At 36.4% G+C, this 22,952-nt stretch overlaps 2 protein-coding genes across 5 annotated transcripts in view; one reads left to right on the top strand and one right to left on the bottom strand.

Annotated features, from left to right (window-relative positions):
* Window positions 1-113: 113 nt before the first annotated feature.
* LOC123872547 lies at window positions 114-16,564 on the bottom strand. Of its 4 annotated transcripts, none has more exons than XM_045916876.1 (10): window positions 15,913-16,564; window positions 13,857-14,025; window positions 12,219-12,304; window positions 9,158-9,276; window positions 7,303-7,549; window positions 4,778-4,902; window positions 4,148-4,251; window positions 3,769-3,867; window positions 3,442-3,579; window positions 114-2,456 (listed from the first exon to the last, which is right to left on the bottom strand). In XM_045916876.1, exons 1-10 carry the CDS (start codon window positions 15,958-15,960, stop codon window positions 2,386-2,388), a joined length of 1,206 nt encoding a protein of 401 aa, XP_045772832.1. In that variant the 5' UTR covers window positions 15,961-16,564; the 3' UTR covers window positions 114-2,385. The 4 variants fall into 4 exon arrangements, with proteins under 4 accessions (XP_045772832.1, XP_045772831.1, XP_045772833.1 ...); XM_045916875.1 differs by having other exon boundaries at window positions 3,442-3,582; window positions 15,913-16,562; XM_045916877.1 differs by having other exon boundaries at window positions 3,442-3,582; window positions 7,366-7,549; window positions 15,913-16,560.
* Window positions 16,565-20,116: 3,552 nt separating this feature from the next.
* Window positions 20,117-22,952, top strand: part of LOC123872538 — a 47,306-nt gene continuing 44,470 nt past the window's right edge. The window contains exons 1-6 of the mRNA XM_045916858.1: window positions 20,117-20,294; window positions 20,557-20,683; window positions 21,180-21,283; window positions 21,759-21,912; window positions 22,115-22,228; window positions 22,486-22,591. Coding sequence (XP_045772814.1) covers window positions 20,235-20,294; window positions 20,557-20,683; window positions 21,180-21,283; window positions 21,759-21,912; window positions 22,115-22,228; window positions 22,486-22,591 — 665 coding nt within the window. The 5' untranslated portion in view covers window positions 20,117-20,234. The remainder of the gene's footprint in view (window positions 20,295-20,556; window positions 20,684-21,179; window positions 21,284-21,758; window positions 21,913-22,114; window positions 22,229-22,485; window positions 22,592-22,952) is intronic.

Genomic DNA, 22,952 nt, shown 5'->3' with positions numbered 1-22,952 from the left:
ATAGGATATAATATATTATATTCTATACTATATATCTATAGGACTATTATAGGAGGCCAGTATAGGATTTAATAAGGTCAAAATTATCTTATTTAAGCAATAAAACAAGCAAGTCTATTTGCAATAAATATATTATTATATCAATAATTATTCATAATATATTTCAATAATTAGATAATATTGGATAAGGCTACAGTTTTAGCATAAGGTTTACAAACGCTCTCACAAATGTAGAGTGACTAAGGACTCGTTCACATTGAAGACGGATACCTATTAAGTAAATGCTGCTATTGATTTTTTAATCAGTTATAACTAAAAATAAGAAAATTCGGAATGTGAAATATTAATTATTTAAAACTTAGCTCTTAGAACAAAGGAAAAAGACTTTGTGGGTCGCTAATAAAAATATTAGGAAGGCATTTTCACGTTTTATAGTTGGCTTCACTAGTGTCTTCAAGAAGCTAGTGCAGCCAGCTGCTTTTGTATTTCAAAAGTCGATAGGGTAATAAGATTCCTTTTAAATCGGCTTCACCGGATGAGATGCGGTTTTGGCTGGTTAATTTTCTCTACACTTTAGCTTTAGTCTGTAGCTTAGCCATAGACAACTCGTGCCAATAGTGAAATTAATCTAATCATTGTTTCTCATTCGCGCAGATATTAGTGCGTAAATGTGTAAATGAGAGAGAATGATAAACGCCGTCATTTTTTAAGGCACGAGTAAATATACCGATATACCGTGAATATACCTTAATAAAACCGGTTTCGCCTAGTGTTGTACTGTTATCCGACTTCAGTGTGAACGTTAGTCGAAACAATTGGCAGTTAACTTTAAAAATAAACGTTTTGGAATGAAACATCACTAACTCATATCAAGTTCTACAACTTGAGCACATTTTTATATCTTTTCTTACAATAAATTCAAGTTTTTGTATCAATCGTTATATAATAAATTCTAATGATAATTCAAGTATGTAACTATTTAACCAATAATAGGCAATTAGTTTTTGTTATTATTATTAATTAAATATTTCAATGAATAATGAAGATTTTATATTTGCCTCACCGACGGGTTTGAGAATAAGTTTTCATAGCGGAATTCCGCGCGCATAGATATCCACGTAGCAAATTAGGTATGGTAGTCCTGCGTAAACGCGATGGTCAAGAAAAAATCCGCAAACATTTTTTCTATGCACGCAGAATTTCGTAAGATTTTTCTAGCTAACTTAATGCATGACTTAAATTGGCATAAATATGACAATTTGTATGGCTAAATTAGTTGAACCGCCTTGGCTACGCTCGGTTGGGAATTCTGAAAATCCTTTTTTAATGGGGTCTTCTTTACAGGGAAAACCTACATGCAAAATCTAGTTTTCAGATCCAGCGGTTTAAACCATTTCATATTAATTACGTTCCATATTTACGCGTAATTCAGCCTTACAAATGACACGTTTATGCCAACTTCCGTGACGCGTTTGTTAAAATCTGTTAGTATACTGTGTTGAATTAAACGTTGAATAGTCTAAGTATGTTTTAGTAACGCTTACACGATAATATTGCTTCTGCGTTTACTATTTCATACGAATTATTATCCGCCATTTTGAATATTTCTTAACTGTCACATTAGTTTCCCAATCTGCCACCAAAGTTACATCAGCGACACTGATGTAACTTTGGTGGCAGATATACGTTGCAATCTAGGCACTTAAAATATTTTCAAAAAAATGATAGGGGTTTATTTAAATCGGTCTGAAATATATCTACCTAATTTAATGGAATTATGTGAAATAGTTCTGAAGATAAAATGTCTTAAAAAACGATGATTTTAAATGGATATATTTAAAAATTAAATAAGTAAGTAAAATTCATTTAACTTTAATCGTCTACAGTCAAGTTTCTCAGTTCTACTTTATCGTTAATTTTTTACGACATGAGGTAATTGTTGAAAATCTAGTTCTAATTCAGTTCACGTGTTCTATTTCCCACCGATAATATTATCGGTATACCTGTATATTATACCAATCGACATATTGGTCAAGTAACGGTAAAACCGGTATAATACCGGTATAAGTGGGAAAATACTGGTATAATCATTTATGAAAGATAAAACAATAGTCAAAGTCACGCCGGCTAGTGATGATTTAACTACTTATAAAGGAGTTTATTGTAAACAGTTAGAAGTTGCAGTATAAGGTACTGGAATAATACCAGTGTAGTCATTTTATGAAAGTTAAAACAATAGTCAAAGTCACGCCGGTTAGTGATGTACTACCTACTTATAAAAGAGTTTATTATAACAGTAATACGTTGTAGCTGTAACTGGTATGGTATTAGTAATATTAGGTGAGTAAGGCTATATTTGTGAGAGTATCGTAGTCCACGGTGTAGTTATGCGTGGTCGCTGTGCTTGCGCTGCGAGCGCCGCGCCCGCGCTCTCGCGTCGCCACCCGGCGAACTCACTGCAAATAAACAAGACAGACACTCATATTGAGCATAAATTATATTATTCTTCAAATTCGAGATTCGAGAAGAACTTTTATCCAACCAAAATATATCATTAATATAATTATTCCGTTAATAGGCGCCAACAGCTTTTGTGCTTCTTACAAACTTCACTCATAATTTTACACTCGTATTTTACGTACATTATTATATTTTTGTGAGTAAAGCTAGCAGTATGTGTCATGCCATAGTCGGTGCCTGTAAGCATTTGAATAGGCTATATGTTGTAAAAAAATCGCATTAACTACGCTTGCGCTTAGTAAAACTATCGTTTTACGAATAAGTTTATTGTTATGCCGAGAGCTGATATATAACATAGATTTCTTTAGTAAGTTTTTGATTTCATTTCAAAAGTATTTCTCAAAATATAATGCATAGTCAAATCAAGTTACGGCATGCAATCAAAAGCATATTAGATAGGTATAATTTCGCTAGGTACTTAGTGTGTATAAATAACAATAAGTGTATTTGTTTAAGTAACGTTAAATTGTCCAAAAAATTATTATTAGGATAAAAAAAAATATAGTTAACATCTAAACATGCACACATTCATGCACAATCATATACACCACACACACGCACACACACACACACACGCACACACACACACACACACAGTTTTAATTTTTGTACATCTCTTTATTTTTATTGTTTTTCTTTATATTATTGTATACTCTGTTAAAATACTTGTCAATTAATTTTAAGTAGGTAATCTCATGTGGCCTTAAGTTTAACTTAGATTTATTATAATAATTATGTTGTATAACGCTGTTGATTATAATTGAATAATAATAAAAAAAAAAAAAAAAAACGGTAGGTAGATTATTAGGTAGTTATTTCTCCAGTTAAAATATTACAATAAGTTATTTTTATTAGTAGTATCAATGTTAGTATGGTGAGTTCCACGTTTCATTTTTAGCAAAATAATCACATTGTCCTCACCGTTTCCGTGGGGTATAATTTTAGTAACCACTATTTTCAACTCGGGATACGTGGAAAAGGGACTCTCGTTCGATTTTCCAGGGGTAACCGGTTTCGATAACCTATCGTTATCAAGGCATAGCGGTTTTAATCGCGGATCTTCTGAAATTCAACAAAAAATAACAAAAGAAACTTCTTTCTCAATTTTGAAACGTGCAGAAAAAAATAGCGTGTCAAAAATAACGATTTATTTCGCTTTAAATACATAATATTATTAAAAGCTGTGCAGACAACAAAGTAATAGAATCGTATCTCAATACAATAATTGTTGATTAAAAGTTATTTTACCTGATGGTTCTTCTGGACTTTTTCCACTAGTTGTTTCACCATTTGTGGATTGACTCTTTTTATTTTTATCGTAACCGTATCCTCGTGCCCGCGTATGATCTATAACAATATAGTATCAAATAAGTTAGAATTTAATAAACCAAAAAGAAATTTCGTCCCCAGAAATGTGAGCTTCTCAAAACAATATCAGTTATAATTTTTGGAAAAATAACGGTAAGTAAATTAACATTAAAAATATTCGAGTCTCGTTAGTATCGTATCGTTACTTTTTTACCGTTTTAAAATAAATGTTTTCAATAAAGCATTTATTATACTAATATGCTATACAAACGTTTAATGATAAATCGTTATTTTCAAAGCGTTTAAAAATAATGCTTACTATTAGCATACACGGTAGAGCGAAGCGGTTGTCCGACAGCTGTAAGCTCTGGCAGTGTAAGTGGTCTTCTGTTGTTTCGATTTCGTGATCCCATACTGTATTCTCTGAGGAAAAACCATATCACACTTACTACCATATCATACTCGCAGTTTGTAACAAAATACAGTGTAAACTCTATATTGCGAACTCCTACTTATTTAACGAAAAACTCCTCAAAATGTCGAAATCGTTAGGGTTCGTTTGGTTTAAATTGTTACTCTTTAAAATGCAATAAAATACCCGACTCTTTCAATTTAAAAAGAGTTTACACTGTAAGTATATTTTTAGGAACAGCTTTTAAAACTCAGTGTTTGATTGAATCTAATCAAACAGGCATCTTTAACCGAAACACAAACCGAGTAGACATATTTTAGGTCAATGCGTTCCATCTTTCACCATAATTGATGACCTTGTAATAAATCACGAGCTACGAAAGCGCATTATTGGAAGATCCCACCACTAGTTGGACTGTGGACAGACGACAACAAGCAATCGCAGGGAGCTGGCGGCGGCACAAGAAAACCCCTATAAAAGACCAATATCCAGTGGACGTCTATCCGTTGATAATGATGATGATAATGAAAAGCTTACTCTCTAAGTGGTTCGCGCCAGAAGTCCGCGGTGTGCACGGGCGGGAAGTGGTAGTGGTTCTGGTAGCCGTAGTCCAGCCCGCTCGCGCGCAGCGACGCGTGCAGCGAGTTCTTCATGCACTGCAACTGTTTAGCTGAACTTCAGCCTATGCAGTCACTTATACAATAATACTTAAGCATAATTATTAAGATTGTAGCAAAAAATATAGGTACTCCTAAATCCATAATGTATGTCATCGATACGTTACTACGTACCACAATCCATGTGACTGAATTGAAATATTGATACATAGTTAAGGAAGTCACCGGTATTTATCGCGATATTAGTATCGTTACATCACTACCCATATTATGCGATTCTGTTTTTGACGTGACGAATTTGAGACGCTATGAAATCGGATCTCATAATCACACAATGAATGCATCACATAATGAATGAATTCTCAATTATTATCTTACAAAAAGTCTTGCATTTCTATTACTTACTTATTTTGAAATAACAAATGGGTTCCATCCAAATTTTATAGCTTCTACTTATAAATAGGTAGATAAGCCAATAAATACATTTTTAAATACGTATCTAAATTGTAACTTTTTGTTTGGTGAAAATATAAAAGGATTAATCTACGTTACAGGGACTCTACGGTTCATTATGATTTTAAAATTAATTTGTTAATTGATAAAATAGGCAACTAAGTAGGTAGGTTAGTGATATTCGACCAGATTACTATGCACTAGTTTAAAGTTAGGTAATCTCATGAAAAACCAACAAAACCATGCGAAGAAGTAAAGCTAGGAAGCAAGTACGACGGCGCGGAAACGGAACAGAGTTGGAAAAACTACCTTCTATTTCTAAAAAAAACGGTTACTGCAAAATGTAGATTTTGAGTCATCGCTGAAAAGAACCGAATTTTCAAAAACTGATTTTTCAAAAAAAAAAAATGCTACTGAAAACTAACTAAAAATCTTGGTCCTGCAAAGCACTATTTTTTAGTAATATAAATTTTTGAAAATTCGCACGTTTTTTGTCGATAACTTAAAACAGTTTTTTACTGGTAACCGTTTTTTAGAAACAGGACGGTAGGAAACAAAACTAAAAATTTAGGCAACCCGCACACTTCGCGACAACGCAACTTCTAAATTAGTGTCTCCAGTAAAAAGGGAACAACTCAAATTCGACACATTCAGGATAGCAAAAACATAACTTTTTAATAATTTATAGTATTTCACAGTAACTTGTGTGAAAAAAAATATGATTCGCAGAAGAAGTATGTTTCAAATGCGAAATTGTAGAAATTCTTAAAAAGGGGTTTTTGACGCTTCTGAAACATTCCCTTTTTTACTGGAGGCACTGAAATTATCTGATATATTAAATAGATCTCATCGAACGAAACGATAGTCCGTCCGCGCCGGCAGATCACTGCGGCTTCTTTGTCAGACTGCGCACAGGTACGCTCTAATGAATAGATAATATTGAATAATATTCGATATATTTCCATATTCTATTCTTTTCCTTTAGATATTATATCAAAGTGATTATAATATATTAGATATATCAAAGTGAAAATAATATTTTATCTTGTCTCAGTCATATATTTTTAGGTTTGATAATTTTGTGATCGTTATATTATGTATTTCGGTACCTGCTGAGCGCACTGCGCACAGCCGGGGTTATGTTGCGGTGCTGACTTCTGTTATACACGCTGAACTGGCTTTGTGGAATTCTAGAATAGTTTTCATTGAAGTACATCTTCAATTTTAGCAAATCATTTTAATTTTTAAGTGATAAATATCCTAATGAAATGGGATGGACTGGAAATTTTGAATGATTCGAAAAATTATTTACCTACTTAAAAAATTAAAAAACCGAAATAAAAAACATGCGTTTGCAAACTTTTCACGCAATACGCCAAAAACGCAAAATGTCAAAGGACTACCTATGCGATATGCCAAATTCGTGTAATGCTACCCATACGCAAAAATGCTAAAATGCTAGAGCCTCAAAATTTAAAAACCCAAAATTCAAGAATAATATTTCTGAATTACCTCCCTGGCGCAGTGGTAAGCACTATAGTCTCATTAATGGGAGGTCCCGCCCGGGTTCGATTCCCAGCAGGAGTTTGGAATTTTATAATTTCTAAATTTCTAGTCTAGTCTGGTGGGAGGTTTTAGGCGTGGCTAGTTACCACCCTACCAGCGAAGCCGTGCCGCCAAGCGATTTTGCGTTCCAGTACGATGCCGTGTAGAAATCAAAGGGGTATGGGTTTAATAAAAACTGCCATACTCCAGGTTAGCCTGCTTCCACCTTGGACTGCATCATCATTTACTACCAGATGAGCTTGCAGTCAAACTGTGGTCTAACTTGTATGAATTTAAAAAAAAATGTCATTTTGCGTGTTTGGCGTTATACTTGTTTAGTATTTAGGTGTAGTTGTAAAGTCCAGTCCAGAGCGTATAGCAGCGGTCAGCGGTGGCGGTCGGTTGCCGGTCGGTCAGGTCGGGAGGTCGGGAGGTGGAGGCACGTACGTGCGCGTGGCGTGCGGCCGCGCCGTCGAACAGTAGGTTGGTGACGCCCGCGCCCCCGAGTACCTCACGTCGCTGGCGCTCCGCGTCCGCGCGCAGGCGCCGCACCAGCCGCTCCGCCTCCGCCAGCCGCAGCCGCAGCTCCGCGCGGCTCTCCGGGCTGCCGTCCTCGCCGCCGCCCGCCCCACCGCCCCCGCCGCCCGCGCCGCCGCCCTCCGCGGGCCCGCGCAGCTCCAGCTCGCGCAGCTTCCTACACAGCACATAATCAAACAATAAATTAAAAAAGGAAATTATTAACCATCATCGCAAAATAATAGCTAACATCCACACACATACACACTGTTGTAATTATTGTATTTTATTGTACATAATTATTTTCTAGTCTATATTCTGTTTAAATATTTTTCATTATAATTTTAAGTAGGTAATCTCTTGTGGCCTTATGTAAAACCTAGGTTAAGATTATAATCACACTAATCACACTTCACACTAATATTATAAAGGCGAAAGTTTGTATGTGTGTGTGTGTGTGTGTGTGTGTGTATGTTTGTTACTCCTTCACGCAAAAACTACTGGACGGATTTGGCTGAAAGGAACGAAGATAGATAATATCCTGGATTAGCACATAGGCTACTTTTTATCCCGGAAAATCAAAGAGTTCCCACGGGATTTCAAAAAACTTAAATCCACGCGGGCGAAGTCGCGGGCATCGGCTAGTACCTAATAATAAATTTTGTGAACGCTGTTGATTACAATTAAATTAATAAAAAATAATAAAAAAATTAGTTTTTTTAATACCGCCAACATCCTAACTACAGACAGCTACAACTAAGAATGTATCGACAGAAAACCCCTAGACCTGTTTTGATCAAACTCGGGCTTCAAACCCGGGAACTTATCATTGCGGGCACTAGGTACTGTGGACACTAGATGCCTTGTTGGCATTATTTATTAATGCCACTAAATAAATAATACCTTGTTAGCGCGAAGTTTTCTTTACACGGCAGAAACGTAACGTTAAACTTAAATAACGTTATAAGTAAATACTAAACGTTATTTATCAAACCGTTATTTTGAGCGTTATTAATTTATGTGTTTTCGCTTCCATCACTACTGAGTAAAGCGGATGGATGTTAGTTAATGAAAATGAATTATGTAAAAGAAAATATTAGCTCTTCAAGGTTTTCACTTTCTTAATACTGTTGGGGTTGGTAGGTAAATAATTAGATAGCACACACGCAATTCCAAACTGTTGCGTTAATTTGATTGTTAACTATGGAAACAAGTAATTCGTGATTGACTTTGAAGGCCAATGGCAGGCAGTAGGCACCTACCTAGGCATTATTACTAAGGTAGGTATATAATAATTAAGTATATAAACATTTTTCCCTAAAAACGGAATTTTTCCCTAAGTACGGAACCCTTTCCGTACTTCAAAAGGAAAAACGGAATCCTTATAGGATCACTTTGTTGTCTGTCTATCTGTCCGTCAGTCCGTCTGTCCGTCCGTCGTGTCTGTCAAGAAAATCTATAGGGTACTTCCCGTTGACCTAGAATCATGAAATTTGGCAGATAGGTAGGTCTTATAGCACAAGTAAAGGAAAAAATCCGAAAACCGTGAGTTTGTAATTACATCAATTTGTACTTATTTTCAAAGTAAGATAACTCTACCAAGTGGGGTATCGTATGAAAGGGCTTTACCTGTACCTACTTACATTCTAAAACAGATTTTTACTATGCATAATAGTTTTTGATTTATCGTGCAAAATGTCGGAAAATTACCCGAGTACGGAACCCTCGGCGCGCGAGTCTGACTCGCACTTGCCGGTTTTTATTCAACTAGCTGTACGCTACTCACTCTGCCTGCGCATCGAGCAGCCTCTGCAGCTGCAGCGCGCGCGCCTCGGCCGCCCGCGCCTCGCCGCGCGCCGCCGCCGCCTCCTTCTCTAAGCGCTCGACTTCTTTGCGTAACTTCTCCTATAAACAGAAATCTAGCTGAATATCACTGAATATCACTACGCTGGAAGAGGTGTGCCATACACAATGACAGTTATTTTTTTTGCCAATTCGAAGCGCCCCACCAAGCGTATCGGGAATTAAAATTAGCACTCCGTGTCAAATGGTCAATAAAATTTAAATGAAATGAAATGATTTCTTTATTTTGCGAAATGTGAGTAACAATGATGGTATATTGACAGGTCCTTAGTCCTTCACATTTTGCCATTTATGTATGGCGTGCAAAATATATAGTTAAACTATAATTAAATACAATAAATAACCCACAAAAAATAAGAATATAAATTGAGATTGAAATGACCACGCGACCCATGACAGTACCATGTTACAATTGGGTAGGTACACCAGTTCATTATTCTAAGAATTACATTATCAAAGTGTCCTAGTCATTAATATAAATCTATGTCAAATAAGTAAATGTTTAAAGTTATAATAAGTGAAGCTAATATAAATCGATTAAAAAATAACTATACTGAGAACGTTTATTGTGTTTAGTTTCAAGTACCTACGCTCAATGCTATCAGCACCAAAATGGCGAGAATCAAGTTTGTTTCAAAAACAGGTCGGCAAACGCAGGTCCAGCGTGTATTGGTAGAGTTCAGTGATACAAATAGAATAGTTGAATAGGAAAGTCAATTTCATCAATCTGTTAAAAATTAAAATGTACTACTTATAAATTACCTAAGTACTGTACCACTTGAAAATTACGATTGGTAATTTTTGAAATAATTAAGTAATAGGTAAATAAACAATTTCAAAGTTCGATGCACTGCCATTACGCTGCATATTAAAATCAAGATGTGACGAAATACCAAGAAAACTCTCGATCAAGCCACATTTCAAACGAAAAAAACTAAATCGCTTCATTAGTTTAGGAGCTACGATGCCACAGACAGATACACAGATACACACGTCAAACTTATAACATCCCTCTTTTTGGGTCGGGGGTTAAAAATTGTTTCATGCTAGACAAACACATGAATTACTTACTTACCTATAACTGTTAAATGACGTTATTTTACGCGCGAATTTTTAAAATATCGAACAACGAAGTACTATTCACTCCCGAAATGAAGGTGCAACTTTTTGAAAAATAAAATGAAAACAAGGAATACGAGTTTGTTTTACTACCTACCTACGTAATATTTCCTTTGATTCGCTAATGTTATGTTATACTATAATAATGTTATGTTATATTATAACTTTGTGGTAGTTATCGGAGAAAATTAAATTCAAAGCAATTTTGAAACGCTAGAAATATAAGATAATACAGAAGCACGTCTTCTGAAATGATTACTTTTCTTTTGTATTGAACAATGGGTAACTAACTAGGTACTAAGTTGAAAATAACACCAACTTCGTACTTAGTTACTTATATAAGTTCCCTATTGTACTGAGTTGACGTATTACGAGACTATAATACCTAATAGCACAAAACCTCGATGGTATCCCAGTGGTAACTAGGTAACAATATTGGATTGTATATAGTATTAGCATTGATAAAATCGTACATAAAAACATATTGATGGCATATTAATAGCTCGTTCACACAGGCTGCGTAAGCGTAGACGTAGCGCGTAACATTGCATTATAATGTATGGAACTGTATGTAACCCGGTGTGTTAGGGGTATACGCGCGTCACTACGCACGTGTCACGTGTACGCAATTGGTATGAATCGGCCTTAAATTATTGGTAACAATGTGTTAGGTACATAATGTAATTTGTCAAGGCAAGTAGAAAACAACATAAGTGGAAAGTTGGTGACCTAGGTTTCTAATGCGGGTGCATTTGTTATGATTCATTCCCATCGTTTGGTCTTGTTAGTTGTTTAAATACCAACTTATTTATTTTCCATGCCATGTATGTTACACGTATTATCACTTGATGCTTTGTTTGCCTACTCGGTTATACTTCAATTTTGTTTATAAACGTGTAGCCATGTCGGTGAATGGCATGGTAAAGATACTTAAGCCTATATTATTATATACTAGTAAACTTTTTAGGGTATGGTTCTTCGTATTTGTACAGAGGCATAAAGTAATATTACCGTGCATAAAGGCATAAAATGAAATCAACTAAGTATCTTTGAGTTACCACTCAATAGCTCAAACAATGGAATGATTGCAGCTAAAACTAACAAGATGAAGTTAAACAATAATAAAACCAGACTACTACCCGCGAACTGCCGATAGATAGAGAAAGAAATAGTATATACAAGTGTAAATTAAAAATTTATAACACCCCCGACAGGTGAAGGTTACAGTAACTAGAAAAGAGCTGATAACTTTCAAACGGCTGAACCGATTTTCTTCGATTATAGCTAAAAACACTTTCGATCAAGCTACCTTTCAAACAAAAAAAAACTAAATTAAAATCGGTTCATTCGTTTAGGAGATACGATGCCACAGACAATTACACAGATACACACGTCAAACTTATAACATCCCTCTTTTTGGGTCGGGGGTTAAAAATAGTTTTTGTCGCTGGGTATATTTTAACATTATACTATATTAATATGAACTCAAAAAATTTTCCACTTTCATTTGATATTCAACTCGATACAATAGCAAAAAAAATTTTTTGAGGATCTCCCACTTTTTTGTATGTAACTAACATCCGTCAGGTCGATAATTTTCGTATAAAATATAGCCTATGTCACCCGGACCATAATAACGAATCGATAGACGCCTCATTATCAAAATCGGCTCAGTAGTTAAGGCGCTACGGTGGAACACACATAAATACAAACCTACATACATGAACTGCTAAAATTATAACCTTTCCTTTTGGTTTTGCTGTAGTCGGGTAAAAATCACCACAATCAACCATCACATTGCACTGGTCGATCTTTTCATTTTACATCAGTGAGTCAAGTTCAATAATATCAAGATGGTGTATTACCTCATTGCTCTCAACTGTGTCATCCGTCGCCGGTGGAGCCGCCTTCACAGATGACTCTTTGTTGAATATCAACTGGAATTGTAAGTCTGGAAACAAAATTATAAATCATCGTTAAAGTAATCCTTAGTTTTTTCGCTTTTTCGCTCGAACGTGTTGATCTTAGACCTTAGAAATATTAGGTATATTAGTTTTGATTAAAATCGTGATAATTCTAACCAGAATATAGATTATCAAGTTTTTATGTTAGTATCAGTTACCTCGAAAGTGGTTCTTTACTTGTTTATGATACTATTATACCTAGGCCTTGGAAATGACAAGGTTTACTAGTATGGAGAGTAGTTTACGAACATTTAAAATGTATCGTACGGAAACTTCATTGACAATAGTAAAATCGCCCTATTTCTCCTCTCATCTTCATTAATATCAAGAACCACACTCCATTTTTCTTTCAAAGAGCCTCGTTACCAGCAATAAGGTAACCAACATCACTCTACTTCAATCTAATGGAAATTCCTTACCAACATGTCCTATTCTTCTATTTCTCTATCTCAATTTCAGCCAATATTGCTCTTACAAGGAATCTTTCGCTGTGTTCCAAGTGTGTCACTCCAACCACCGCCTCTTTACCAATAATGTTTTTCTTCCCAATACGCCAATCACTCGCTTACCTCTATTTCTCTCTCTCAGAGCCTCAATCTCAGCATGAAGCCCGCTCAGCATCAGCCGATGTTGCTCTTGCAGGAACCTCACGCTGTGTTCCAAGTGTGCCACTCCAACCACCGCCTCCTTACCAATAAGGTTCTATTTCTTCCCAATACGCCAATCACTCGCTTACCTCTATTTCTCTCTCAGAGCCTCAGCATGAAGCCCGCTTAGCATCAGTCGATGTTGCTCTTGCAGGAACCTCACGCTGTGTTCCAAGTGTGCCACTCCAACCACCGCCTCTTTACCAATAAGGTTCTATTTCTTCCCAACACGCCAATCACTCGCTTACCTCTATTTCTCTCTCAGAGCCTCAGCATGAAGCCCGCTTAGCATCAGTCGATGTTGCTCTTGCAGGAACCTCACGCTGTGTTCCAAGTGTGCCACTCCAACCACCGCCTCTTTACCAATAAGGTTCTATTTCTTCCCAACACGCCAATCACTCGCTTACCTCTATTTCTCTCTCAGAGCCTCAGCATGAAGCCCGCTTAGCATCAGTCGATGTTGCTCTTGCAGGAACCTCACGCTGTGTTCCAAGTGTGCCACTCCAACCACCGCCTCTTTACCAATAAGGTTCTATTTCTTCCCAACACGCCAATCACTCGCTTACTTCTATTTCTCTCTCTCAGAGCCTCAATCTCAGCATGAAGCCCGCTCAGCATCAGTCGATGTTGCTCTTGCAGGAACCTCACGCTGTGTTCCAAGTGTGCCACTCCAACCACCGCCTCTTTACCAATAAGGTTCTATTTCTTCCCAACACGCCAATCACTCGCTTACCTCTATTTCTCTCTCAGAGCCTCAGCATGAAGCCCGCTTAGCATCAGTCGATGTTGCTCTTGCAGGAACCTCACGCTGTGTTCCAAGTGTGCCACTCCAACCACCGCCTCCTTACCAATAAGGTTCTATTTCTTCCCAATACGCCAATCCCTCGCTTACCTCTATTTCTCTCTCTCAGGGCCTCAATCTCAGCATGAAGCCCACTCAGCATCAGTCGATGTTGCTCTTGCAGGAACCTCACGCTGTGTTCCAAGTGTGCCACCCTAGCCACCGCGTCACCACCGATTATGAAACCCGGCCCACTCGACTCCGGCGGTGATTTCTTCACCTGAAATTGCACACTCTTTAATGAATGTAATTGTTAATACAATTTTATATCCTAGTTTGCGGAATAGATGTTGTAAATAAAGATGATAATTACGAAACAAAACTTTGAATAATATGTCTTAATTTAAAAAAAAGTTGCATGAAAATAATTTACGATTTAGATAAACCTTTTATTTAACTGCTTGCAATTTTTCATGCAAACCTACAACAATGGATACAAGTGCAAATTAAAAATTTATAACACCGCCGACGAGTGAAGTTACAGTAACTAGAAAAGAGCTGATAACTTTCAAACGGCTAAACCGATTTTCTTGCTAAGAACACTCTCGATCAAGCCACCTTTCAAACAAAAAAGTTCAAGTTTCTAGGAGCTCCGATGCCACAGACAGATACACAGATACACACGTCAAACTTATTACACCCCTCTTTTTGGGTCGGAGGTTAAAAAGTGATTATAATACGAGAAAAAGTAGGTTTCATTATCAACATTGCAAAATCAACATTAACAAGAGATCGTCTTTAAAAATTTAATGATAGTAAAACACGCTTTCGTTAATTAAAAGTAAGAGCAGTTTAAAATTAATGAGATCAGTTAACTAAGAACATACATAAAGTAAAACAGACGTAACGCGATATATTTGAACTAGCATCAGTGTGTGCAGTTTCTAGTCAACTTGAATTAAACTGTTAGCTAAGCTAATTGCATAGCTAACTCTGACTCACTTTTCAGTCTTTGTTCTTTGCTACTGAAGTGTATGCTTGAAACCTAAACCACTTCAGCTACTGCACTCTACTACTCCTATTTTTAACCCCCGACCCAAAAAGAGGGGTGTTAAAAGTTTGACGTGTGTTTGTGTGTATCTGTCAGTGGCATCGTAGCTCCTAAACGTATGAACCGATTTTAATTTAGTTTTTTTGTTTGTTTGTAAGGTGGCTTGATCGAGAGTGTTCTTATTAGCTATAATCGAAGAAAATCGGTTCAGCAGTTTGAAAGTTATCAGCTCTTTTCTAGTTTTCTTATAGAAGTTTTTGTGTCGGAAGTTTTAAATTTTGAGTTATTATTCAGTAACCTATCTACGAGGTTTTTGCGGAAATTTTTCGTTTTTCAGCGGGAAGTTGATGGAATGGGGAAGGTAGAGGGCAGTATGGAGTGGCACGCAATTAGATAGGCCTATGCCCAGCAGTGGACGTAAACAGTCTTATTGATTGATGATCTATTTTTCAGCATGTTGTACATTAATAATTCCTCAGCTGACTCAGCAGAAATCTTTTCTAAAGGACAGTCTATCTATTGATAAAAACTCTAGTTAAATCTGTTAAGCACTTATTGATATTAAAACAGGCAGACGCGACGGAATGCCTATAATTTATATAGAGGCGAAGTATGCAGTTATTTCTTCTATAAAGTTCGCAGTCATAATACAGTTTGCCAATTCTTTCTTTGTTTTCATTCTGCGTATTTATCAAAAACAATGGGAAACCCAACTAACTATAGATTTCCCATAAAGTCATTGACCTCTCAAGTTCTTTGTGCTCCATCTGTTATCATTCTTGCTATGTATTTATTTACGTTTCAACAATTGCGTTGGATACCATAACATTCTGAGTTCGGACTAAATATGCAAATGCTGAATAGCTGCCTACATGGTGAAGTCTTGACTTGAGAGTTTATTGACTTAACAAAGGCACTTTAACTGTTTAACATGATAAAAAAAATTGTTTTCTTAAATATTATACATATTTGAGTATTCCTAAGCTCTTATTAGATAGGTACACATTTTAAAACAAATAGACAAAACATGTGATTAAAAACTTGGGACGTAAATGATAAGTCTGATGTTATTGCTCTCATATACGAGTAGGTAGGTTAGAGATACAAAATATTCACCTGCAGTTTAGCGAACGGCGCACTGGGTACCAGCACCTTGGAAGCCATGGCTGCTCTGTCACAGAGGTTTCGCTGACAGGCTCTGACCTTTGTTCCACTCTACCTCGGGGCACGCGCGCGCTTGCAATGGAAAAGATCCGACATTTGTGCACGGCAAAATAAACGACGACCTTGCCCACTACGCGTAATAATTAAAAATAAAATCCACACAAATAAACACTGTTAATACTCGGAGCCGTGTTTTGAGGTAGTTGCGATACAATTGATAGTTTCTTTGAGGACTTTGAGGACTCTGAGGTCTACGACCGGTGACCTTGGACTAGTGTTAGTGGGGAATTGACTGAGGAAAGCACTCGTTTTTGGGTGGTTTTAGTTCATTTTTGGGTGGTTTTTGCCCGTACGACGGCCGCGACAGGTGCAGGGCAGCCGCGAGGGGGGTGTGCAGTATCGATCGCGGCTCGCGCACCTCTCCACTCGCGTATCGCTGACTCACGGGATTCCGTCCGACTGTGGCGCCGTGCCAACGCATTGATGTGCCACACTACAGGCTACAGCATGTCATCGAGGGATTACACCTTCGTTTCCACTGTCGCATCTCGATGGTGCTTGTTTGATTTAAGAGCCTGTTGTTGCTCGATATAGCTCGCTGTAATATCCTACTTCTGAACTCTATATAGGCTCGAATTTTTAACAAATATTTTTATTATAAAATCTATGATATAGGTGATATGTTGTATTCTTTCTACTCATTGTTTGAAAGGAATAAGAATGAAGGTAATTTTATTTAAAAAGTTGATGGGGCCTTTGAAAAATTTAATAAGTAGGTAGGTAAATACGCAATCAATGAAATTACCATTGAAATTACCTATACAAATCTCTTAGCTTTCTATAATTTATTTGCCTATCTTTACTTATTTAATTGTGAACAAAGCAAACAAATGGAAGCGCTATAATTTTGTAATCCATTAGTTAATGCAACTATAATATACGTAGTGGTAGGTACCTATCTTCTTACCTAATGAAAATATTATTTCAATGTGTGAGGTGATTCATCGTTACATTTGAAAGCTTTTACGAAATATTGTGATATAAAACCTGTTTAACATTTTGCACCCCGACTTTCCATTTAATTATGCATAGGTAATATAAAAGAGTCCTTTGAATTTCAAATCTGGTCCTTCAACCCAGATCTTCGCTATTGTCAGTGTCCTTGTTTACATTAACCCTGTCTGTCTGGAATACTGGCAAACATATTCGGGAGAACCATTTTAAAGATTCATTTTGGTCTTTGTATCCACTTAAACGTTGTAACCTGCCGTAACAGGTAAATCTTTTTAATCTGTCTTTATTTGAGGGTTCTCTTTACATTATGAGCGTCAGTCCCTCACTCACTCAGTAATAACTAAGTGAGTAAGTATCTACCTATATACCTAACTTACACAATCTAAAAGGGAAATTACATGGGGTTTTTCGGAATATGAAGCCAGAAGTCCAATCCTAGGTAGAGATTGTCTGTAACCTTTACCGAAGCCTCCTGAATTGAACAGACCAAGACATAAGAAAATACAATTTCCCAAACTAACTCAACCGAGAGTAATTGAACCCATTTAAAGTTCATTTCTCATAGGTCGTTGTCTTTTTATTTGGTGTGAAACAATGATGGCCGAAACAATCGAACGAAAAGTGAAATGTTGACAAGAAGATAATTGCCGGCGATTAGTTTTGGAAAATTATCAGGTACCTAGTTACATAATTTTAAAGTTAAGTACCTATACCTAGTTAGACAAAAAACATTTAACCTGTGAATGTTTTATAGGAAGGTGACGGAGCTTAGGTATAACTCGTTTAGTTGAATTTACGTTCGCACTGCAGAAAATTGGGTAAATTATTCTTTGACATAATATTTGAAGGCAAAAAACTTCCTCTTCAACAAACCACCGAACAACCACCGCGTTGTTTTCTCCTCTGAAATGACATTGGTGGAATTATTGCGGACCACGAAACGGACGGACGAACAGACAGACAGACAGATAGACAGACAACAAAGTGATCCTATATGGATACGGAACCCTAAAAAATAGTTTTCAAAGTGTTTTTATGTAAATGTTTCGTCAGTACAAACTCACGGTAGGTAACTGAACAATCGTCTAAATAAAACATGTAGGTACTTATATGTACCTAAGTAGGTAAATAGCACGAAAACGATAACATCTAAATCGGACTAGAACAACAGACTGCCATAGTTTTAATTGCAGTTCCTATTTACAGTGTAATTTCGTTAATGGCAACGATAAATCTATATTAGGAGCTGTTGTTTGGAAAATTGAGTTTCCATGTTTCGACTATTTACTCGCACGTGGAAAAAATATGAAAATCGATGAGATTAGCTGATTTGCATTGTACAGTATGGTAACTGTGTGATATTTTTACAATTTTAACGAAACGTTTATATTGAACGCTACTTATTAAAGCTGAAAAAGTATGTCCAGTTTCAACTTTCGTAACTTTAGGCAGCACTTGACTACGAAGCCTTATGTGTTACATACTATAATATCTATTTATTATTAAGCCTGTGGATAGTTTTGTTTGATATGGTAAGTTTATTTTATTTTTATGTAGAATCCCACAGCTGGACAAAGGCCTCCCCCTTCTTTTCCCAATCTTTTTAATTTTAGGGTGTGCGGAACCGTACTTTTTCCTCACATATTTCGATTTCATGATAGAAATAGGGCTTTTCTAGGGTTTCTTAGGGTTTTTCTTTCCTCCTGAAAACTTGTTAGGTAGCTATTCTCCCATAGCGGCATATCAGAATAATCGACGTTAAAATATTTGTATGGAGAAGAAGTAGGTACGAGTATGTCCAACTCCAATGGTACATCGTCAATCTACGACGCATGAATTCTCAGTGAATAACTAAGGCGAATAAGTTTTATTATGTGAGTAGGTATTATAACCTGTTCCCAGACCTTTAACCAGTAACCTAGGTTGTCACATTAGTACCTATATCCATAGACCTATATCAAAGGACATAGCCTTGCTTTATTGCCATTAAGCAGCTTAACATAATAACGAGTACTTATTTGGAAGTAGGTACATTTTCCTGGTACGCTACCAAACGTGTCTAGTAGTAAATTGTCAGCTGTCTTTGTCTGGGTGGTCTTAATTCGATAGGTTTGCGCTTGATTACGTTCCTACTAGTCAGTCTAAGCCAGTCCAAAGCCTTTCACCAGGCCTTGGTGCTAAAGATCTGGTTTCCTAAGCCCATGTTATGAAAGATACCTAGGTATTACTTAACCAGCCATCGACCATTTTAAAATATCAGTTATACTTAGGTACCTAAGCAATTTTGTGGATGAAATCTGAACCACAAACCGCATCAGAAACGGTTCGGCAATTGTAAAATACGAAATTACGATCATGCATAAGATGTCATAAAATACATGTAAGTTGGTAAGTAAGTAAGAAATAAAAAAATGAAGCGATAAAACTAAATTATTTTTTTATAATGAATAGTCCACCTCATTTCCTTCGGCGTCACTCGTGATTGTTAAAATAGCTGTGCGACTCCATTGAGGAAAGTGTCGAGAAACCGGTTTAAAGGTTGGCAAGGACGGCGCACCCATGCCGAATGCCGCTTTCGTACTGTACAGCATAATGAATACCCAGCTGTGCGTAATGTAAACCGCCCACAATCTACATGCACACAACAAAACCTAATAATTAGATTTAGAGTGCAACCATTTTAATCGAATGGGCTATAATTTACTAGTTATGGGAAATCACAAAACAACACTATAAATACATAGGTAGATATGTATTCAATTTAATTCTAATTATTTTTGTACAAACTTTCGTCATAGAATTGTGTATTCAGAAAAACTTTGAAATGTTTACAAAGTTTTTGTTGATAATTTACTGTGCCGTTGCGTAGCAACCAGCGGAAATGTTAGTGCGTTCGGATAGATGTACCTACTGTTTAACTTTGGAACATGATTTCATAGTTCTTCTTAGTATTAGTTCAAAGAAATTGCGGAAACCTTTATTTACATCAGCATAAATCTTGTTTTGGCACCGTCAAACTATTGCGTTATTTCGTTGTTTTGTTAAATCTATTTATTTTGCTAAAAATCTAAAGTACGCTTTACGTTAACACGTTTTAATATGCTATAAGTATCCGAACGTGGTAGCACTTCCGGCTGTCAATTTTAAATTTTGTTTTGATTGGAAATGATTGGAAAAGCTTTGTCGATAATATTTTCAGTTTTACGAAAAAATATATAATTTTCACGTAAGTTTTAAGTTACTATTGTGACCAAATAACTATGGAGACGTGTGTGAGAGGATTTTCTTTTATGCCAGAAACTAAAGTCGAGGATTTGAAAGTATGTAATCTTCTGTATTCTCCTTTCTGTATATTTTACTTTATATTTTTTAGGGTTCCGTACCTCAAAAGGAAAACCGGAACCCTTATAGGATCAATTTGTTGTCTGTCTGTCTGTGAAGAAACCTATAGGGTACTTCCCGTTGACCTAGAATCATAAAACTTGGCAGGTAGGTAGGTCTTATAGCTCAAGTAGGTACAGGAATAAATCTGAAAACCGCGAATTCGTGCAGTTTTGCAGCAGCGGAAAAATTCTTTTACAGTATGTGGAAAGTGATGCCTTGGAACGTACATGGAGGACGGCACGGAGGGAACGGTTGAAGCAGCAAGAGCAAAAGATATGGGAGGAGTTTGTGAACGAGCAGGACATTGTCCACAATATCAGCAAAGGTTGGTTGAGAAATGATCGCAGACTGGTAATCACAGTAAAATTGCTAGCCATATAGATGAAAAAATCAATACTAATATAATAAATGCGAAAGTAAATCTGTCTGTTACCCTTTCATTGCTCAACATCTTAATGAAAGGCACAGATATAGCCTGGAAATTGGCATTGGGTACATAATATCCTGGAAAACCCGAAATCCCCTAGGAACAAGTATCTTAGTAGAAGAAGGTATTAATTATTTTTTGGGTGCCATACACCCAAATGAAAAACGGAACCCTTATAGGATCACTCATGTGTTTGTTTGTCTGTCAGAGCGAGTTGGCTCCAAATCTACTGCACCGATTAAGTTGAATTTTGATACATATATTAAAAAAACTATAAGAAGTATATATGATCTTAATATAACATTATAAATCTCTCGAAATTGTATGTACAGACTTACATAATTATTGTATAGAACCCAGTCTGGGTTTTTAATTAAAAAATTGTATTTTTCAGAGGATCCCTACCAGTTTTTGAATGAGCTGCCACAGGAGTGTATCAAAGAACTTCTTGATTTAGAGCTGCAGAAAATGAGAGATGAAAAGAATGAAGATGAAATAGTAAGACTTATTAGTTGAACTGGCTGATGCTTGTGCTGTTCTCTGATTTTTTTAATTTCTTGGAATTTTTTATTTGATTTACAAACAGATGAAAAGTTTCCTATATGCACCAATCACAAACAGAGTCAACTTACATCTGGGGACAGATGTAGGCTACTTTTTATCCCAGAAAATGCTTAAAAAAACTATCTCCATGGAAATGAAGTTGCAGGCATCTTCATGTACTTAATAATGTAAACATTCCACTGAAGTTATAAGCATCATTTAGTTATATTAAAAATGCGGAAGTGTGTCTGTCTGTACCAACATCAAAATTGGTTAATCAAACGGTTTGTGAAAAGTTGAAAAACAGTTGAGAGAGACAGAATTCACATTTACAATATTAGTATGAATTTAATCATATCTGCCATGACAGTAGTTTTACTTCAACCACACCAAAAAAAAAATACACCCATTATTTTTTCATTTGGATTAGATTGAAGAGCACACTGAACCCCACATCCACACCACCACCAGCATGGTGGAGGAGCTGGACAACCAGCATGTGCTCACACTTTCCGAGCAGACGGACAGACAAGAATGCAACATGTGCACTATATTTGACGATGACAAAGACGATGATAACTCAGGTAACTCAAATAAATCTTAATATAGAACAACATTAGTATGCATAATATATGATTCAGTAATACATAAGTCCATTTTTTTTTTTTTGATTTTTTTTTTCGTTTTGAAGTACAGAACCGTAAAAAAACTTGGTCATATTTCTTTAGGAATAAATAAAACCCGACCAGGCCTATACCAACTATTTAATTAGAGTTAATCCTGCAGGTCCAGATGAAGAAGGCCTGAATGACTCCATCACTAGTCCGCCCTGCACTGTCCGAGAGAAATCTGAAAACAGACCACAGACTCCAGAAAATGAGAGCCCTGATAAAGCATCCAGTGAGTAATAAAATACTTGCATTAGGTTAGATTATATTTTATTAATTGCAAAATTGTATGTACAATGGGTCTTAAAAGTATAAAAGTCCAATTACAATCTGCCATGCAATGGCGCGCAATTTTTTAGTACCTAGTACATTTTTAGGGCTCCGTACCCAGCAGTGAAAAGATGCCAAAAGGTTATAGACACACAGACTGACATACTTTGACTGTATGTATTCTATTTTGGTAAAACTTAGTATTTCCTTACTTGGTAGGTAAATCATCAGGCGAGAATGTGACGAACATGATTGAAGGCAGCATCTACTGCGCCAAAGTTAAAGAGCTTCGGATGAAGATCAACGAGGAACTGCTTAATATGATGTGAGTGCATACTACTCACAATTCCTTAACAGTCATAACTATATGAAGTTAGTATAGGGCTCTGTCTGTTACGTAATCCCATTTGGCCCAACAACCAATCACAAACGAAACTAGGGCAACAGTAATTAACACCCTCTGAGTTTTTTTTCTTTGTCATTTGTATAGGAATACGTATCAGTAAGAGCCCTATCCTAACTTCTCTCCATGGGACCTCTTACCCTAATACTAAGCCTTCGCTGTTCATCCGTCTGTCCATCTATCTGTCAGCGGGTATATCGTCGGTATCAGCGGCGGTATCGTCTTGACAGACACGACAGACAGGCACATAAAGAAGTGATTCTATAAGAGTCTCTTGTTTCTG

Source organism: Maniola jurtina, chromosome 15 (genome assembly GCF_905333055.1).
Source record: "Maniola jurtina chromosome 15, ilManJurt1.1, whole genome shotgun sequence".
NCBI lineage: Eukaryota > Metazoa > Arthropoda > Insecta > Lepidoptera > Nymphalidae > Maniola > Maniola jurtina.
Note: the sequence above shows the minus strand (reverse complement) of the source record. Positions and strands in the feature narration are given on the sequence as shown.